The sequence below is a fragment of the Musca autumnalis genome, unplaced genomic scaffold (assembly GCF_047663935.1).
Source record: "Musca autumnalis isolate F117 unplaced genomic scaffold, ASM4766393v1 scaffold_5, whole genome shotgun sequence".
Classification (NCBI taxonomy): Eukaryota; Metazoa; Arthropoda; class Insecta; order Diptera; family Muscidae; genus Musca; species Musca autumnalis.
In genome coordinates this window covers 122,742,614-122,758,873 of record NW_027412088.1, presented here as the reverse complement: position 1 = coordinate 122,758,873, position 16,260 = coordinate 122,742,614, and the positions used below count along the sequence as shown (strand labels likewise).

Below are 16,260 nucleotides of genomic sequence, written 5' to 3'. Positions count from 1 at the left end.
ATGCTGATGATATACAGATGCTTTTCAAAGGTGACAAATTGCTCAATCCAAAATAGACCTTGTGATGGATATCTTAGTGCCTTGGATGTTGAGGAATAACCTTAGAGTTAATCCCAGCAAAACTAAAGCATTATGTTTTTCCAGTAATAATCATACTGATATTAGTATTTCTTATGATGGTACGAATGTTCAGTTTGTAAATGATTTGGAATGTCTGGGTGTTGTTTTGGATAGCCGGCTTTCTTTTGATAAACATGTTTGGTCCTTAATTTCAGTTTGAGGTGTCTTTACAATACTGATATGGACTTCCCTTTGGAAGTTAGGATGAGACTTGCACGTGCTGTTATTTTGCCAACGATTATGTATGGTTTGGAGGTTTATTCTGGCACCACGCAAGGAATATTTGATTTTATTTAACTGGCGGTCAATAGATCCGTTCGTTATGTTTACAAGTTAAATCATCGTACGCAAATTACACCCTATGTTGTTCAATTCCTTGGCCTTTCGTTTGTTGTTGTTGTTGCTTTTCAAGTGCACTAAGAACCAAACTCCCGTATTTCTTTTACAGACGTTCCGTTTTTTGCACTCTACGCGTCTGAATCAGTTGACTATGACGAATGCTTCTCTTCTTATGTCGGAGCAATCCGTATTTTTAATGTATTGCCTGGCCAATTAAGAAATTTTAGTGTATCGGTTAATTCGTTTACTAAATTACTTATCCGGCATTTCACTTCGGTACGTGCCTTTGTACCATTGAACAGTTAGTGACTTTAATATTGTATTCTTCCAGTATATTACTTTTTCATCTGTTGCTTGCCTCCTTTTTTGATTTTTTAGAAAGTGCACTTAGATATTATATATATATATATATATATCTATATATATATATATATATATATATATATATATATATATATATATATATATATATATATTATTTATTACTTTTGCTTAAGTGACGTTATGTCATGTGAGATTTGGATGTTGCATATTGAATGAAATTGTTTTGGAGTAGTTTCAAAGTAAATCTGTATATTTTATTGGTATGCATATTTTTTACATTAGTTTTTAGTTTCGTGGTCTTACATTACGTTTTCGAGTAGTTTTTCCTTTTATTTGGTTAAGCAATTCTTATGCATTTTGTAATTTACACTGATGGGCCGGTTGGCTTTGAATTACAATTTCAATAAAATTGAATTGAATTGAATTAAAATTACTTATGTATGCAAAATATGCAAAAAATATGCAGAATATGCAAAAAATATGCAAAATATGCAAACAGTTTTTGGCCGAAAATCGTCATTAAAGCCGTAAAATTCACAATTAAAGTTGGGAAAAATCATCGAAGTGTCCTAAATTAAAATTGTTGGCCGTTTAACGTCGCTTTTTTTAGCAGATTATTATGCTATTGAGACCCCTTACCACAGTGTGGATATAAAAATATGGTTATATGTATATTGTAATACCATTTTTTTTATTATTAACCTATTAAAAATATAAAATTTTTTAAATTGTCAAATATTTTATTTAAAATTCAATATTTTCTTTGTCTTAATTTGTTGCATTAGTCTGGTTTTAACTCAAACGGAAAACATCGATGTCGGATTTTTTATGCGGCACTACCCTAAAGTGTTTAGTTTGGTTAGATTTTAAGATTGTGAAAGTTTGAGCACAATTGGAATATGTTAACACATGCCACTGGGTCCTCGTAGTTATGCAAATCTCGACTTTTTGGCTATTTGACGACTTCAGCTGCCCATATCTATGAAACGGTTAAAACTATTTGCCCGTGTTATGCATTAAATTAAATGCCATACTATTCTTAATATTTCTTGCCGAACAACAAAATACGTAAGTAATACTGAATTTAAGATAATAAAGCCAATGTCCCGAAAACGCCTTAGGGTGAAAATGGAGTCTATTGTGAAAAACCCCTTTTTACAGTGTTTAATTTAACTTGCTTTTGTGTCTGTTTAGTTCAAATCTAGTAACTTATTTTCCACACAGTTGTAGTTGACACTTTTCAGACTTGGATGGCAATACATGAATATGAAACCAAAACCAATATGGGTCCATTTTTTCTTAGAGCCCCCATATAGCGGTACCAACCGATTTAAAGTATTGTAAGGATTCTGGTTAAATTTTTAGGCCGAATTGGCTATAACTTGGCATTTGGGGTTCCCAATGGTACAGATATATGGTATAGCCCTATATAACGGTACAACACGATTTCAGGTATTTTAAAGTTTTTTATCTACATTTTCGGCCTAAATTGGCTATAATTTTGTTATGAGGTAGGTTCCCAGTGGTCAAAAAAATTAAATGCTGAAAAGTTAAAAATAAAAAATAGTTAAAAAAATAAGTTACAGTGTTTTATTTACAAATGCACTTAAAACTAGAAAATATTTTTTAATGATTAAATCTCTCAAATAAAACGCTTGCATTTGAATTAAAAATTGTGGCAATATTAAACGGCCACCAGCGTTTCATTTGAGAGAATCCATCATTAAAAATTATGTTCTAGTTTTAAGTGTTTTTATAAATAAAACATTGTAACTTAATTTTTTAAATTATTTTTTATTTCTTCCCATATTATCAATTTTTGGGAATGAAAACAAATGTCTTTTACATTTTGTTCATATTTAAATTTATTTAAGGGGCTGACATAAAGTGATTTTGGAGACATCTGGGTAAAGATGACTACTTGGTGATCAACTCGACTCCTTGCTCTGCTATGTCGTTCACAACTTTCAAGTTGTTTAACATCATTTACCCTTCCTGGTATTTGATGTTCTGCGGTCAAATTACAGGATCTTTTTCAAGAAATTCGGAGTTAATGCTTAATCTCTTGAACAACAAGTAAGTAAGTATACCCTGTAATTACGCCTGGTAGATTTTTTTTTTTTGATAATTTCGGCAGTTGTTCTTTTGTTATACCCCGGTTACACTTAGCCGAAATTACCCAGTGGGTTTGGATTTCAAATATCAATTCCATAGCGCAAACGTCAAATAAATCCTCTCGAAGTGGGTTAACCCGGCTTTGTTAAGATTTTTGTCGCATTTGGCTCTTTACGGTGGTTTGAACTATCAGATGCCGATGACTTGAATCAAATGTGTTTTCGTAATCAGATACCTGTGTCTGATAGTGTGTGTCAATTTCAGACTTTTAGTAGGGAAGGGTTATCTTTTCGTTGTATTGACATTTTGGAATTAGATAAAGCGTTTTTTATGGTTAAATCCAATGCAGCGGGGTTAGATGGGTTTTCTTTGAAATTTCTTAGAAAAGTTTACCAGTTTCTCTCCCGCCATTTTTTGCGTATTGTGAATACAATTTTGATAACTTCACTTTATCCAGATGATTGGAAGATAGAAAATTGTTTCAATCAGGAAGAATGGATCCTGTTCTAACGATTTTCGCCCTATTTCAATGCTTTCAATCTTATCTAAAGTAGTAGAATATGTCATAAAAATGCAGATTCTGTTGCATTTGGACTCTAATAAATTGTTGGATGATGCTCAATGTGGTTTTCGGAAAAATAGGAGTACGACCTCATTACTTATAGGTTTGACGGACTCTATTCGTGGCAATTGTTTCAGTACCAAGTTCTCTGTTTTACTCTCGTTGGACCTAGAAAAGGCGTTTGATAGAGTAGACCATGTATTGTTGTTAAGTAAATTTGGTTCCATCTATAAGTTCTCTGATAGTGCGTGTTCTCTGCTTCGTTCATATTTGATATATCGGAGCCAAATTGTTTGCTTTTTTGAAATTGTTGGTTACTGGGCTTTTTTGGTCAGTAATAGTTTTAAATGATAATAAAAAGAATTTTATTTCATTTTTGCTCGACGTTTCGTTGGCTTTTTTCCAACTTTATCAAGAGCGTCTTTTATTTGAAATTCTGGTAACAAAATAAATGAAAGTTAACATTTTTTTAGTGTATGGCTTGTTGTTAATTATTGCACTTAAGTTTAACTCACTTTTCTTATTTCTTCATCGTTATTTATTCCTTATAGTATTAAAAACTGGACTCCACAACATACATTTAATACAATAATTAATAAATAATTAAATAAATAAATAAAATCACAGTTAAACTTAAGCTAATTTTATCACAGAACCGTTCCTACATTATCGCAATTGTATACTGAAGCTTAGTGTTATCTTTGTCTTCTTTTGTGTTTATTGATTTTGTTATCCTCTGTTGTATTCGTAGGCTTTCTAATGTGTATCGTTTGTTCTCCTTTTTTTCCCTATCCAAAATTTTGACATTTTTAAGATCTGCTGTGTGCTTAGTTTCCTTTATGTGTTGTGAAAGCGCGGTTTTTTCTGTTCCTTTATTGATATCTGTTTCATGTTCTCCCACTCTCACACTTAACAGACGTTTTGTTGTGCCTACGTACACTCTCCCACATTCTTCATTGTCATTACCCTTACAAGTTATTTCATATACTACATTGTTTTGTTTAAGTTTCTCTTCTTTGGTTTTGGTTCGCTTAAATATCGTTTGCAACGTCTCGTTCGATTTGTGTGCTATCATTGTTGTTGTTCCTTTTATGATATTTTTTAAGTTCTTTGATTCTGTCAGATTGGGTAAATATGGTACACTGATAAAAAGTTGTGATTTGGTTTCGTTATTATTATTATGGTTTTCAATTTTATTGTTTTTCGGATTGCTAATTATATTATTTATTATGTTTTGCGGGTAACTGTTTTTCTTCAGTATTCCTATAAATTTTTTAATATTTTTGTCCATGAATTTTTCGTCCGTTATTAAATTTATCTTGTTAAATAGGCTTTTCGCAGTATTAATTTTCATAGTTTTTGGTTGTGTTGAGTGAAAGTTAATAATTCGTCCTGAAGAAGTATCTTTCGTATACCATTCTGTTACCAGTTTCTCCCCATCTCTTATTATCCACATATCAAGGTATGGTAGTTTTTTGTTATTTTCCTTTTCTATTGTAAATTTGAGTTTCTGGTGGTAGTTATTTAATAGATTGAGGATAATGTTTTCATCGTTTTTGTTTATGATCGCAAAAATGTCGTCCACATATTTCGTCAGAAGTTTAATTTTAATACCATTTTTGTAAAGTTCCGTAATAACATCGTCAAGAAGTGTGTCTAGTACGATATCTGCTATCGTAGGTGACAAGGGATTGCCCATTGGCATACCATACGTCTGTTGGTAGAATTTATCGTTGCATTTAAAATAGTTGTTGTCCTTCAGGACAAAGTTTAGAATTTTCAAAAACGTTTGCTTTGGTATTTTTGTGCTTTCTTGAATTACTTTCCATTTTTCCATGATATTTTTTATTGCCAAATGGGTTGGAATATTAGTAAACAAAGATATTACGTCGAAAGACACAAGTATTTCGTCTTTTTCCAAATGAATATTGTTTAGTTTTTCTTTTAAGTTTATACTATTTTTTATATTGTAGTTTGTTGAAATTAACGACTTCAGGATTTTACCGATGTATTGTGCTAGGTTGTAGCATGGTACATTTACTGAGGAGGCTATTGGTCTTAATGGAATGTTGTCCTTGTGTATTTTTGGTAGTCCGTACAGTTCTGGGGCTACTGCAGCTATACTGGTTAGTTGTGTCTTCTCCCATTTTGTTATTAAGTTTTTCTTATGAAGATCGGTTACTATATTATTGTTTGTTTTTTCAAGTTTTGTCGTCGGATCGTCTCTGATTAGTTTATATGTTGATTTGTCTTCTAATAGTGTATTGAGTTTTTTTGTATATTCATCTTTGTATAAAATGACGGTTTTGTTGCCTTTATCGGCCGATGTAATTGTTATTTTGTCTCCAATTTCTTTTAGTAGTCCTTTTGTGTCTTCGTATATTGCTAATATGTACTTTTCTTTATCGTTGTTGTATATGTTTCTTTTATAGTTAGAGATCCTATTAGCAATTTTTGCTCTAGTAACTTCTTTTTCTGTGTTGTCTTTTATCGTTTGAACCCACTGTTCAATATCGGCTATGAGGGAAACGGGATTGAAGTTTTTGGAGGTCACCGGTAGGGCAAACTTTTTCCCCATGGATAAAATCCATTTTTGTTCTTTTGAAAATTGTATGTTTGTGTAATTAATAAACCAATCCTCATTTTGAATTAAATTGTATTCTTTAAATTTTTGGTCTTTTAGCTTTCTTATCTTGGATAAATGTATCGATTTTGATTTTGATCTTATATTGTAGTATCGTTTCCATTGCTCGTCTTTGAACCTTTTCAGTTCTGTTTCGTCAAGTGTATGTTCTATTTTGCTTTCCAACTGTGATATCATTTGTTTTGTTGCGTTGGTGGCAGATACAGTGGCATGTTGCCAGTTGTGAGTGAAGTCCCACAAGGCTCTGTCTTGGGTCCACTACTTTTCATCATTTTTATGAATGATCTTTTTTTTTATGAATGATCATATGCTGATGATATACAGATGCTTTTCAAAGGTGACAAATTGCTCAATCCAAAATAGACCTTGTGATGGATATCTTAGTGCCTTGGATGTTGAGGAATAACCTTAGAGTTAATCCCAGCTAAACTAAAGCATTATATTTTTCCAGTAATAATCATACTGATATTAGTATTTCTTATGATGGTACGAATGTTCAGTTTGTAAATGATTTGGAATGTCTGGGTGTTGTTTTGGATAGCCGGCTTTCTTTTGATAAACATGTTTGTTCCTTAATTTCAGTTTGAGGTGTCTTTACAATACTGATATGGACTTCCCTTTGGAAGTTAGGATGAGACTTGCACGTGCTATTATTTTGCCAACGATTATGTATGGTTTGGAGGTTTATTCTGGCACCACGCAAGGAATATTTGATTTTATTTAACTGGCGGTCAATAGATCCGTTCGTTATGTTTACAAGTTAAATCATCGTACGCAAATTACACCCTATGTTGTTCAATTCCTTGGCCTTTCGTTTGTTGTTGTTGTTGCTTTTCAAGTGCACTAAGAACCAAACTCCCGTATTTCTTTTACAGACGTTCCGTTTTTTGCACTCTACGCGTCTGAATCAGTTGACTATGACGAATGCTTCTCTTCTTATGTCGGAGCAATCCGTATTTTTAATGTATTGCCTGGCCAATTAAGAAATTTTAGTGTATCGGTTAATTCGTTTACTAAATTACTTATCCGGCATTTCACTTCGGTACGTGCCTTTGTACCATTGAACAGTTAGTGACTTTAATATTGTATTCTTCCAGTATATTACTTTTTCATCTGTTGCTTGCCTCCTTTTTTGATTTTTTAGAAAGTGCACTTAGATAATATATATATATATATATATATATATATATATATATATATATATATATATATATTATTTATTACTTTTGCTTAAGTGACGTTATGTCATGTGAGATTTGGATGTTGCATATTGAATGAAATTGTTTTGGAGTAGTTTCAAAGTAAATCTGTATATTTTATTGGTATGCATATTTTTTACATTAGTTTTTAGTTTCGTGGTCTTACATTATGTTTTCGAGTAGTTTTTCCTTTTATTTGGTTAAGCAATTTTTATGCATTTTGTAATTTACACTGATGGGCCGGTTGGCTTTGAATTACAATTTCAATAAAATTGAATTGAATTGAATTAAAATTACTTATGTATGCAGATGATGCCAAAATGTACTATACTCATAAGTAGACATCGGATTTTGCATATTTGCATATTTTTTAATAATAGATGCCAGGCCAACAAGTTCAGGACTAAGATACCACAAATGATTTATCATTTTGTTATTTCCTTTATCTGATATTTGTTTCGTATTTCAATAAATCTTCAATGCGGTTTAGGTCTTTTTTTGGACCTAAAAAATATTTCTGAATTTCGCTTTCACTATTTGTTGTATTAAACTGAATCTATTGTCTCTAATCCTTTTCAACCTATTGATTATGTTTACCCAATCCATCCAATATTATATCTACATAACCATTATCTTGTTCATTATAGGTTTTGTAAAATCAATAACCCACACTCTCATTTATAACACTCAGTTTTTGTCCTTTGATACAAAATAAATAAACAAAGAAACGTTCTGGGCGCGTTAAACCGGGCTCGAAAGATGAAAACACAAAGTGCTTCTTCGACCTCTTGTTCTTGGGAAGTCAGCTGGGAAGTAGTTTTAAAACATTCTCGCCTACATCGAACTTAGATTTGTCAATCGCAGACTATTCTTATAGAAATCGCGTGAATATGTTTGTTTGATGTCCGGATGTGCTGCCAAACTTGCAGTCAAAAATCCCTCTCAACAATACTTTTTATAAATCTGTACGCAGGTACAGATGCTCTTGACTTAACATCTGCTCAAGCTGGTAAGACCCCATTATTCTAGGCATTCGTACACTGCTAAATCTTGTTTCTCCCCTGAGCTACTGTCAGTTTCAGAAACGCCCAGGAGTTGTTCTTTACCCCCAAACCAGATGATACCAGAACAGCAACCCGTTCTTTCTGCACTGTTTTGGAAATTCCTGGTAATAGTTTTCCATGCCAGTGCACGCAAATAGCCTTGTTTTGGGGTATCTTCCTTGAAGTTGTTGCTAGTATTTTTCACTGTTTTTTCTTCGGAATAAGCGGATAAAGCTTCTAAGGATCATATATTTGTTGGGGTCTTCTCCGAGAGCTTCTACTGTAAAAAAAATGATACGACTAACGTTCCTATAGAACACTTTAGAGGGATCCAGGAGCAATGACAATTTCATGGTTAGGAGTTTTTGTTGAAGTTGCGCTTGATTATTTTCGGGACAGATGGTGCTTCAGACTCTACGAAGCGTTTAGCATCAAAAGAAGACCTAGACCTCATTGAAAATCTATTGAAATACGAAAACATAGACAGAAAAAGGAAATAAAAAATGATAAATCACCTGTGGTATCTTAGTCCTGAACTTGTTGGCTTTGCATTGTTTGATCCGACAGTGCAAAACACCGTAAAGAGTCAAATGGCGACAAAAATCTTAACAAAGCGAAGATGGAAACTTCTTCGGAAATATTCGACCCAAACTTACAAAAGAACAACTGTTCGAAATTCATAAAAAAGTCACAGCTTCACTCCGAGTCGAGCTCACCACAGATTACAACCAATTAATTACAAAGGACGAACAACCCAGATAGGTTCCATTTTCGCCCTAAGGCGTACGTAGTCACGTTAATCGGGACACTGGCTTTCTATCTCGAATTCAGTAATACTTACGCATTTTGTTTTTGAATATAAAATAAACAGAATGGCCTTTAATTTAATGCATAATACGGGCAAATAGCTTTAACCGTTCCACAGATATGGGTCGCCGAGAGAGACGAGATTTTCATAACTTCGAGGCTCCAGTAGCACGTGTTAACTTATTCCAATGGTGCTCAATTGGCAATCTTAATTTAAATCTATCTAAAATCTAATCTAAGTAAACAGTTTAGGCGGCACCCCCGCCTAAAAAATCCGACATCGATTTCTCCCCTTTGAATTAAAACCAGCCTAAAGCTACAAATTAAGACAAAGAAAATATTAAATTTACATAACATGATTGATATTTTATCAAATTTTATATTTTTGCATAGTTTAACAATAAAAATAGTATTACAATACCATATACCCTACACCACACCGTCGTAAAAGGTATCAATAACACAATAATCTGCTAAAAATCGACGTTAAATGGCCAACAGTTTTAATTTAGGATACTTTAAAGTTTTTTTTTTGATGATTTTTCCAACTTTAATTGTAAATTTTACGACTTTTTTGACGATTTTCGACCAAAAACTGTTTGCATATTCTGCATATTCTGCATATTTTTTGGCATATTTTTTGCATATTTTTTGCATACTTTTTGATATGACCCCAAATATCGAAAAATTGACCTTCAAAACGCCTAGATCCAAAATTCGAGTCCAATCAGATGAGAAATAAAAAACATGCAAAAATCCGATGTCTACTCATAAGTCTTAAGAAAGTATTGATCTACTTCAAAATGATCTAAATAGCTTCGCTCTGTGGTGTGATTTTAACAACATGAATTTAAACCTAAAAATGGGACAGTTTTGATTTCCGTAGTATCGTTTATTGATCTCGGTATTTTAATGGATCCAAAATTAAATTTTAATAATCACATTATGAATTATGAATAAGCCAATGGTGTATTAGGTTTTATAAAACGATGGGCTATGGAATTTTCAGACCCATATGTTACTAAGCAATTATTTGTTTCCCTTGTTAGGCCTATATTAGAATATGGGTCGGTAATATGGGATCCTCGCTATGAAATTTATGCCGATAAAATAGAATCCGTTCAAAAACAGCGTTTTCTCTTTGCCTTGAGAAGTTTTCATTGGAATAGTGACTTTGTCCTTCCTTCATATACTAGCAGGCTAAAATTAATTAGATTATTCACATTATAAAGTAGACGCATAATGATGAACACTATTTTTGTACTGAAAATTTTAAATGGCAATATACCTTCAGACTTCTTTATTTCGTCTATTAGATTAAATTTTCCTATTAGATCTAGTAGAAACTATCATATATTATATACTGATTTTCATCGTACAAATTATTTGTCCTGTGAACCTCTAAGTAGAATGTGTAATGAGTACAAGGCACTAGGAACTAGATTACCCAACTCTACTGTAGATGATATTCAACGATCACTTAGCTTCCACCAGCCCCCTCGGTCGGTAGGGGTGGGAATGAGTGGCGTTGGGAATGTTCGATAAAAAAGACGATAAGACCATTCAAAAGAAAAAGAGAAGAAAGTTGAAAGAATTTACCAAACAAGAGAGGAAATACGAAAGCAATTAATGGGAATGTAGGGAAAATTAGGAAAGTGTTTCGGCATCTCCTGAAAATCTTACATATTTGTGAAAAAATAGTGGTTTTCGGATGGAATAAGAAACTTCACAACTATCTTATGTAAGGTACATAGTACGAAACAACTATATCATGAATGAAAATATGTAAAAATTCAAGAAAAAAATAGATTCTAACCCCACGGGCTTTAAAATAATAACCTAAAAACGTTAGTAACTTTAAAAAATAAATTAGAAACAACAAGGTGTACATACTTTTTAACAAATTGTTGTGGAAAAACCGCTGGGACCAAGAAGCCGAAAGTAACAAGCCCAATTAAGCACGAAAAAAAATCAAATGGCGCCTCGTAATATCATAGACAAATATTTGGTACAAAGTTTATTATTATATATTGCATTATTAGGGGGTTGGCGTTTTTTATTTGGGATGGCGACTTCTATTTTGTTTTTCAAAATAGTCAGGCTTAATCCCATAGTCGTTGTTTTAATATTTTATTAAAACATCTTTAATTTATTAGTGGGAAAAATTGGCGATGTTTACCAAGGGGTAAGGCAGGGAAGACTATAGTTTCAGATCTCGCCACAGTTCTTCATCAGTTCCCTTGTTTCTTGTTTTTCAAAAGAAACTTTTTATACCCAAGTGTCAATTGCCCGCTCAAATAGATACGTGTGCAAAGAAACACTCTGATCGAGAATTTCTGTGGCATTACTTAAACTCGAGCAACTTCACTTGCAAACAAAACCAAATCTTTCCCACTGCTTTGCGTTCGTCGATTCTCGACGAAAAAAACACATAACTAATTTGTTGGTATTGCATACTACAGCAATAAGCAACATTTCGACGGTGCCCGGTCTCACAATTAGGAAGGTTGGAGTTTTTTATTTGGGATGACGACTTCTATTTTGTTATTCAAAATAGTCGGGCTTAATTCCATAGTCGTTGTTTTAATATTTTATTAAAACAACTTTAATTTATTAGTGGTATAAAATTGACGATGTTTACCAAGGGGTAAGGCAGGGAAGGCTATAGTTTCAGATCTCGCCACAGATCTTCATCAGTTCCCTTGTTTCTTGTTTTTCAACAAGAAACTTTTTATACCCAAGTGGCAATTGCCCGCTCAAATAGATACGTGTGCAAAGAAACACTCTGATCGAGAATTTCTTTGGCACTACCTAAACTCGAGCAACTTCACTTGCAAACAAAACCAAATCTTTCCCACTGCTATGCGTTCGTCGATTCTCGACGAAGAAACACATAACTAATCTATTTTGTTTTTCAAAATAGTCAGGCTTAATCCCATAGTCGTTGTTTTAATATTTTATTAAAACAACTTTAATTTATTAGTGGGAAAAATTGGCGATGTTTACCAAGGGGTAAGGCAGGGAAGACTATAGTTTCAGATCTCGCCACAGTTCTTCATCAGTTCCCTTGTTTCTTATTTTTCAACAAGAAACTTTTTATACCCATGTGTCACTACCTAAACTCGAGCAACTTCACTTGCAAACAAAACCAAATCTTTCCCACTGCTAGGCGTTCTACTACAGCAATAAACAACATTTCGACGGTGCCCGGTCTCACAATTAGGAGGGTTGGCGTTTTTGGGATGACGACTTCTATTTTGTTTTTCAAAATAGTCAGGCTTAATCCCATAGTCGTTGTTTTAATATTTTATTAAAACAACTTTAATTTATTAGTGGGAAAAAATTGGCGATGTTTACCAAGGAGTAAGGCAGGGAAGACTATAGTTTCAGATCTCGCCACAGATCTTCATCAGTTCCCCTGTGTCTTGTTTTTCAACTAGAAAGAAATTCTCGATCAGAGTGTTTCTTTGCACACGTATCTATTTGAGCGGGCAATTGACACTTGGGTCTAAAAAGTTTCTTGTTGAAAAACAAGAAACAAGGGAACTGATGAAGATCTGTGGCGAGATCTGAAACTATAGTCTTCCCTGCCTTACCCCTTGGTAAACATCGCCAATTTTTTCCCACTAATTAATTAAAGTTGTTTTAATAATTGTGAGACCGGGCAACGTCGAAATCTTGTTTATTGCTGTAGTATGCAATACCAACAAATTAGTTATGTGTTTTTTTCGTCGAGAATCGACGAACGCATAGCAGTGGGAAAGATTTGGTTTCGTTTGCAAGTAAAGTTGCTCGAGTTTAGGTAGTGTCAAAGAAATTCTCGATCAGAGTGTTTCTTTGCAAACGTATCTATTTGAGCGGGCAATTGACACTTGGCTATAAAAAGTTTCTTGTTGAAAAACAAGAAAAAAGGGAACTGATGAAGATCTGTGGCGAGATCTGAAACTATAGTCTTCCCTGCCTTACCCCTTGGTAAACATCGCCAATTTTTTTCCACTAATAAATTAAAGTTGTTTTAATAAAAGATTAAAACAACGACTATGGGATTAAGCCTGACTATTTTGAAAAACAAAATATATTGCATTATTATTATTATTTCATTTGTAAATTGTATTTTTTTCCATTCAAAATTTATGCTTCCGTGTTCAAAAGATTTACAATTTCAGTGTAAAAATTTAATTTTTCCGTTGTTTTGTCTATAAAATAAGTGGAAGAAGTAGAAACGAAATTAAAATTACACATCAATTTTGTATACATTAAATACCTTTTTTTTAGAAATCACTAATGTTAACTTTATGTTTTTATTGATCATAATGATTCTTTTTTCTAATATATTTTTTACAATAGATTTTGCGATTCGCCATCAGAAGAATTGGACTCCAGAACTCCTAAAGGTAGGGGGAAACGTGGGCGAGCTGTAACCACTCCTGATTTGAGCAATTTTACTGAAACTCGAAGTTCGGTAAGTGGATAACTAGCAAAAGCACACAATTTAAAAGATGCCAAAACTATTTCTATTAAAATTTTGTACTGATATTTATTGTTATTCATAATTGTCACAAAATATTGATTTTTGACAGTCGTCAAAATACATTGAACAGGGTGATCCAATTGTATGTTGTCTAAACTAAAACTTTGAGCTATGTATGTTGATATTTTTTGATACAGAAGGTTTCTACCACCTAATATCTGAATCAGCAGAATCGGCTTAAAAATTTAGCTAGAACTTTCAAAATACCCTAAATTGGTCGATTGTGTTCGGTATAGAAGTTCTCTCGTCACTCAAAGTACAAATTGTTATTTATCCGGAAAATCTGTTCAAAATTGTACCACCCAATATTAAATAGTTCTGAATTTAAGATACTTATGTACCTTGAGAAAAAAAATTAAGCTTCATTTATCGCAACGAATCGCAACGTGAAACCAGTATTTTATAAAAAAACACATCAAACTAAATTTGATTTTCTTTCAATACAGCTTATTCTCAGCCAATTTAATGTCAGCCCAAAGCAGTCTTTGAAATTAAAAAAATAATTTATAATTTATGAGGTTTCCAGAAGTGTGTTGATAACTTCGTTCTTATACCGAGTTGTTCTTCCGAAATTTATAGGAAATGAAGCTACTTACTTTTATCTATCTTTTCCATATTTAAGTTTTATTCTTTTTAATTTTCCTGTTGTGATTTTATTACTACAGAGATTATCACAAAATAATGATACAACTCTATTAAAACATAGTAAATAAATCTCAACTTTGGCAACTTCTCGTTTAACGGTAAAATTTAGTACAAACGAACTTTGTTTTGTTGTTTTGGAGTGTTTCTCCAAAACTCCAAAAAATTGACTTTTGGCCAAAGATTTCGCATTTGGAACCAAAGTGCAGGGTTAAGAATGCGCTACTTTTTCAAAAAAGAAAATTAAAAAAGTAAAGTTGTAAATAATAATAATATACATTTTTTATTAATATATAAAAATAACAACGTAACCAATTAAAATAAAATTCTTAATTAATTGACATAATTGAGCTATCATGACATAGGAAGTTTATATTGAAAATGTGATATCTAGCGAAGTCCCACACATAAAACCAATATGCTACGATCGTTTCGCTTTTTAATCAGGCATATCAGTAGACCTATTCTGTAACTTTTTAATAATCCGACAATCGACAACGTTGTCGACACTAAAAATTGTTTGCAGTAACGATTATACTATTCTGTAAAAATGTAGACAAATTGTCTGTAAACTTCCAAAAGCTTTCAATTTTGAATGTATTCATAAACAAAACATACAAACAAACCAAAGGCAAATCCAATATTAAAAATTTTTGTCGACTTTTTAACAACTACTATGTGTTGTTTTCATAACGACATTTTTAACAAAAGCTGTTAAAATTTGTTTACAGAACACGAAGGTTGTTAATTATGTTGTTTAAACGAGTTTCTCGAAAAATAACAATATTGAATGTCGTTAAAAAGTTACAGAATAGGCCCACAGATGTGATTGGCTATATACAGGTCGTTTTTAATAACCTCTATTTATACGAACTTATTGCAAACCCGGTCCGCGTTGCTGGCCTTAAAATAGTTTTATAGTGACACTAAGCTCTATTAGTCGTCTTCGCAAATGCCAGGCGGATAGGAAATCGTTTTGAAATTAAGTCTGTTAATATCATAGGAATGAGGGGTACACCGAAGAATTTAAAAATTCAATGGGATAATTTGTGTCATCTTCATTTCGCACAACTGTATCAATTGATGAATACTGCAGCATTTTTATTTATCATATTTAAACTGATTTTGTTAATAGAATTCAGTAAGGCACGTTTTTGTAAACGCTTATGATTGTACATATTGATATTCCGTTGCTGGGTTGTTTTCCTCCTCACGCAATCTCAGCCTATACTCTGCGCTGCAGTATTTAAATTTAATCCGAAGGCTATTTGAGTTTGTTGGGAAGCATGTTGGTAATATTATCGTATAAATCTGGTTTCCAATTTCTACCAATCTTTCGATTTATATTGACTCTCGAGCGTTGATTATAAATAGACGAAGATAAAAAATTTTGCGTTCAAAGGAAGAACTGCATGCAACCAGTCAAGTTCGGTGGTGGAAAATTAATGTGGATATCCCTCAACGCGTTTTCCTTGTTTGCTATGTAGAGATTTCGTTGAGTTGCCCCTTGCATTGCCGTGGGCACTTCTGCATATAGATGTCACCTAGGAAACAGATTCGTTCATAAGTTTTAGAAAAATACCTTTTTTAAATAGGCACGGCACATTGCAGGACATTTTCTGAACATTTTATGAAAATAGCTTCATTATTTTTCAAGGTATAACATATTTATGAACTTGGGCGTGGTCGGGTCTTATGGCCCCAAAGAAGTACCGAGGATCGGAGACACAACCACCATTGTCTCGCAAATTAATTTTCAGAAAGATTCGTTCGTATGTTTTGCCCTCTTTAAGATTTAACAATATATATATATATCCTATTTTCACCAAGAGCCATCCCTGCACATTCTCTGAAATTTTGACGAAATTCAACAAAATATAAATCCTATTTTCACCACGGGTCCTCCCTGTATATTCTCTGTGATTTTCAGGAAA

At 32.8% G+C, this 16,260-nt stretch overlaps 1 protein-coding gene across 5 annotated transcripts in view; it reads left to right on the top strand.

Annotated features, from left to right (window-relative positions):
- Positions 1-16,260, top strand: part of sbb (scribbler) — a 704,451-nt gene that overhangs the window by 258,344 nt on the left and 429,847 nt on the right. For all 5 annotated transcript variants that reach the window (XM_073991708.1, XM_073991709.1, XM_073991706.1 and 2 more), the window contains one exon: positions 13,501-13,615. In XM_073991708.1, coding sequence (XP_073847809.1) covers positions 13,501-13,615 — 115 coding nt within the window. The remainder of the gene's footprint in view (positions 1-13,500; positions 13,616-16,260) is intronic.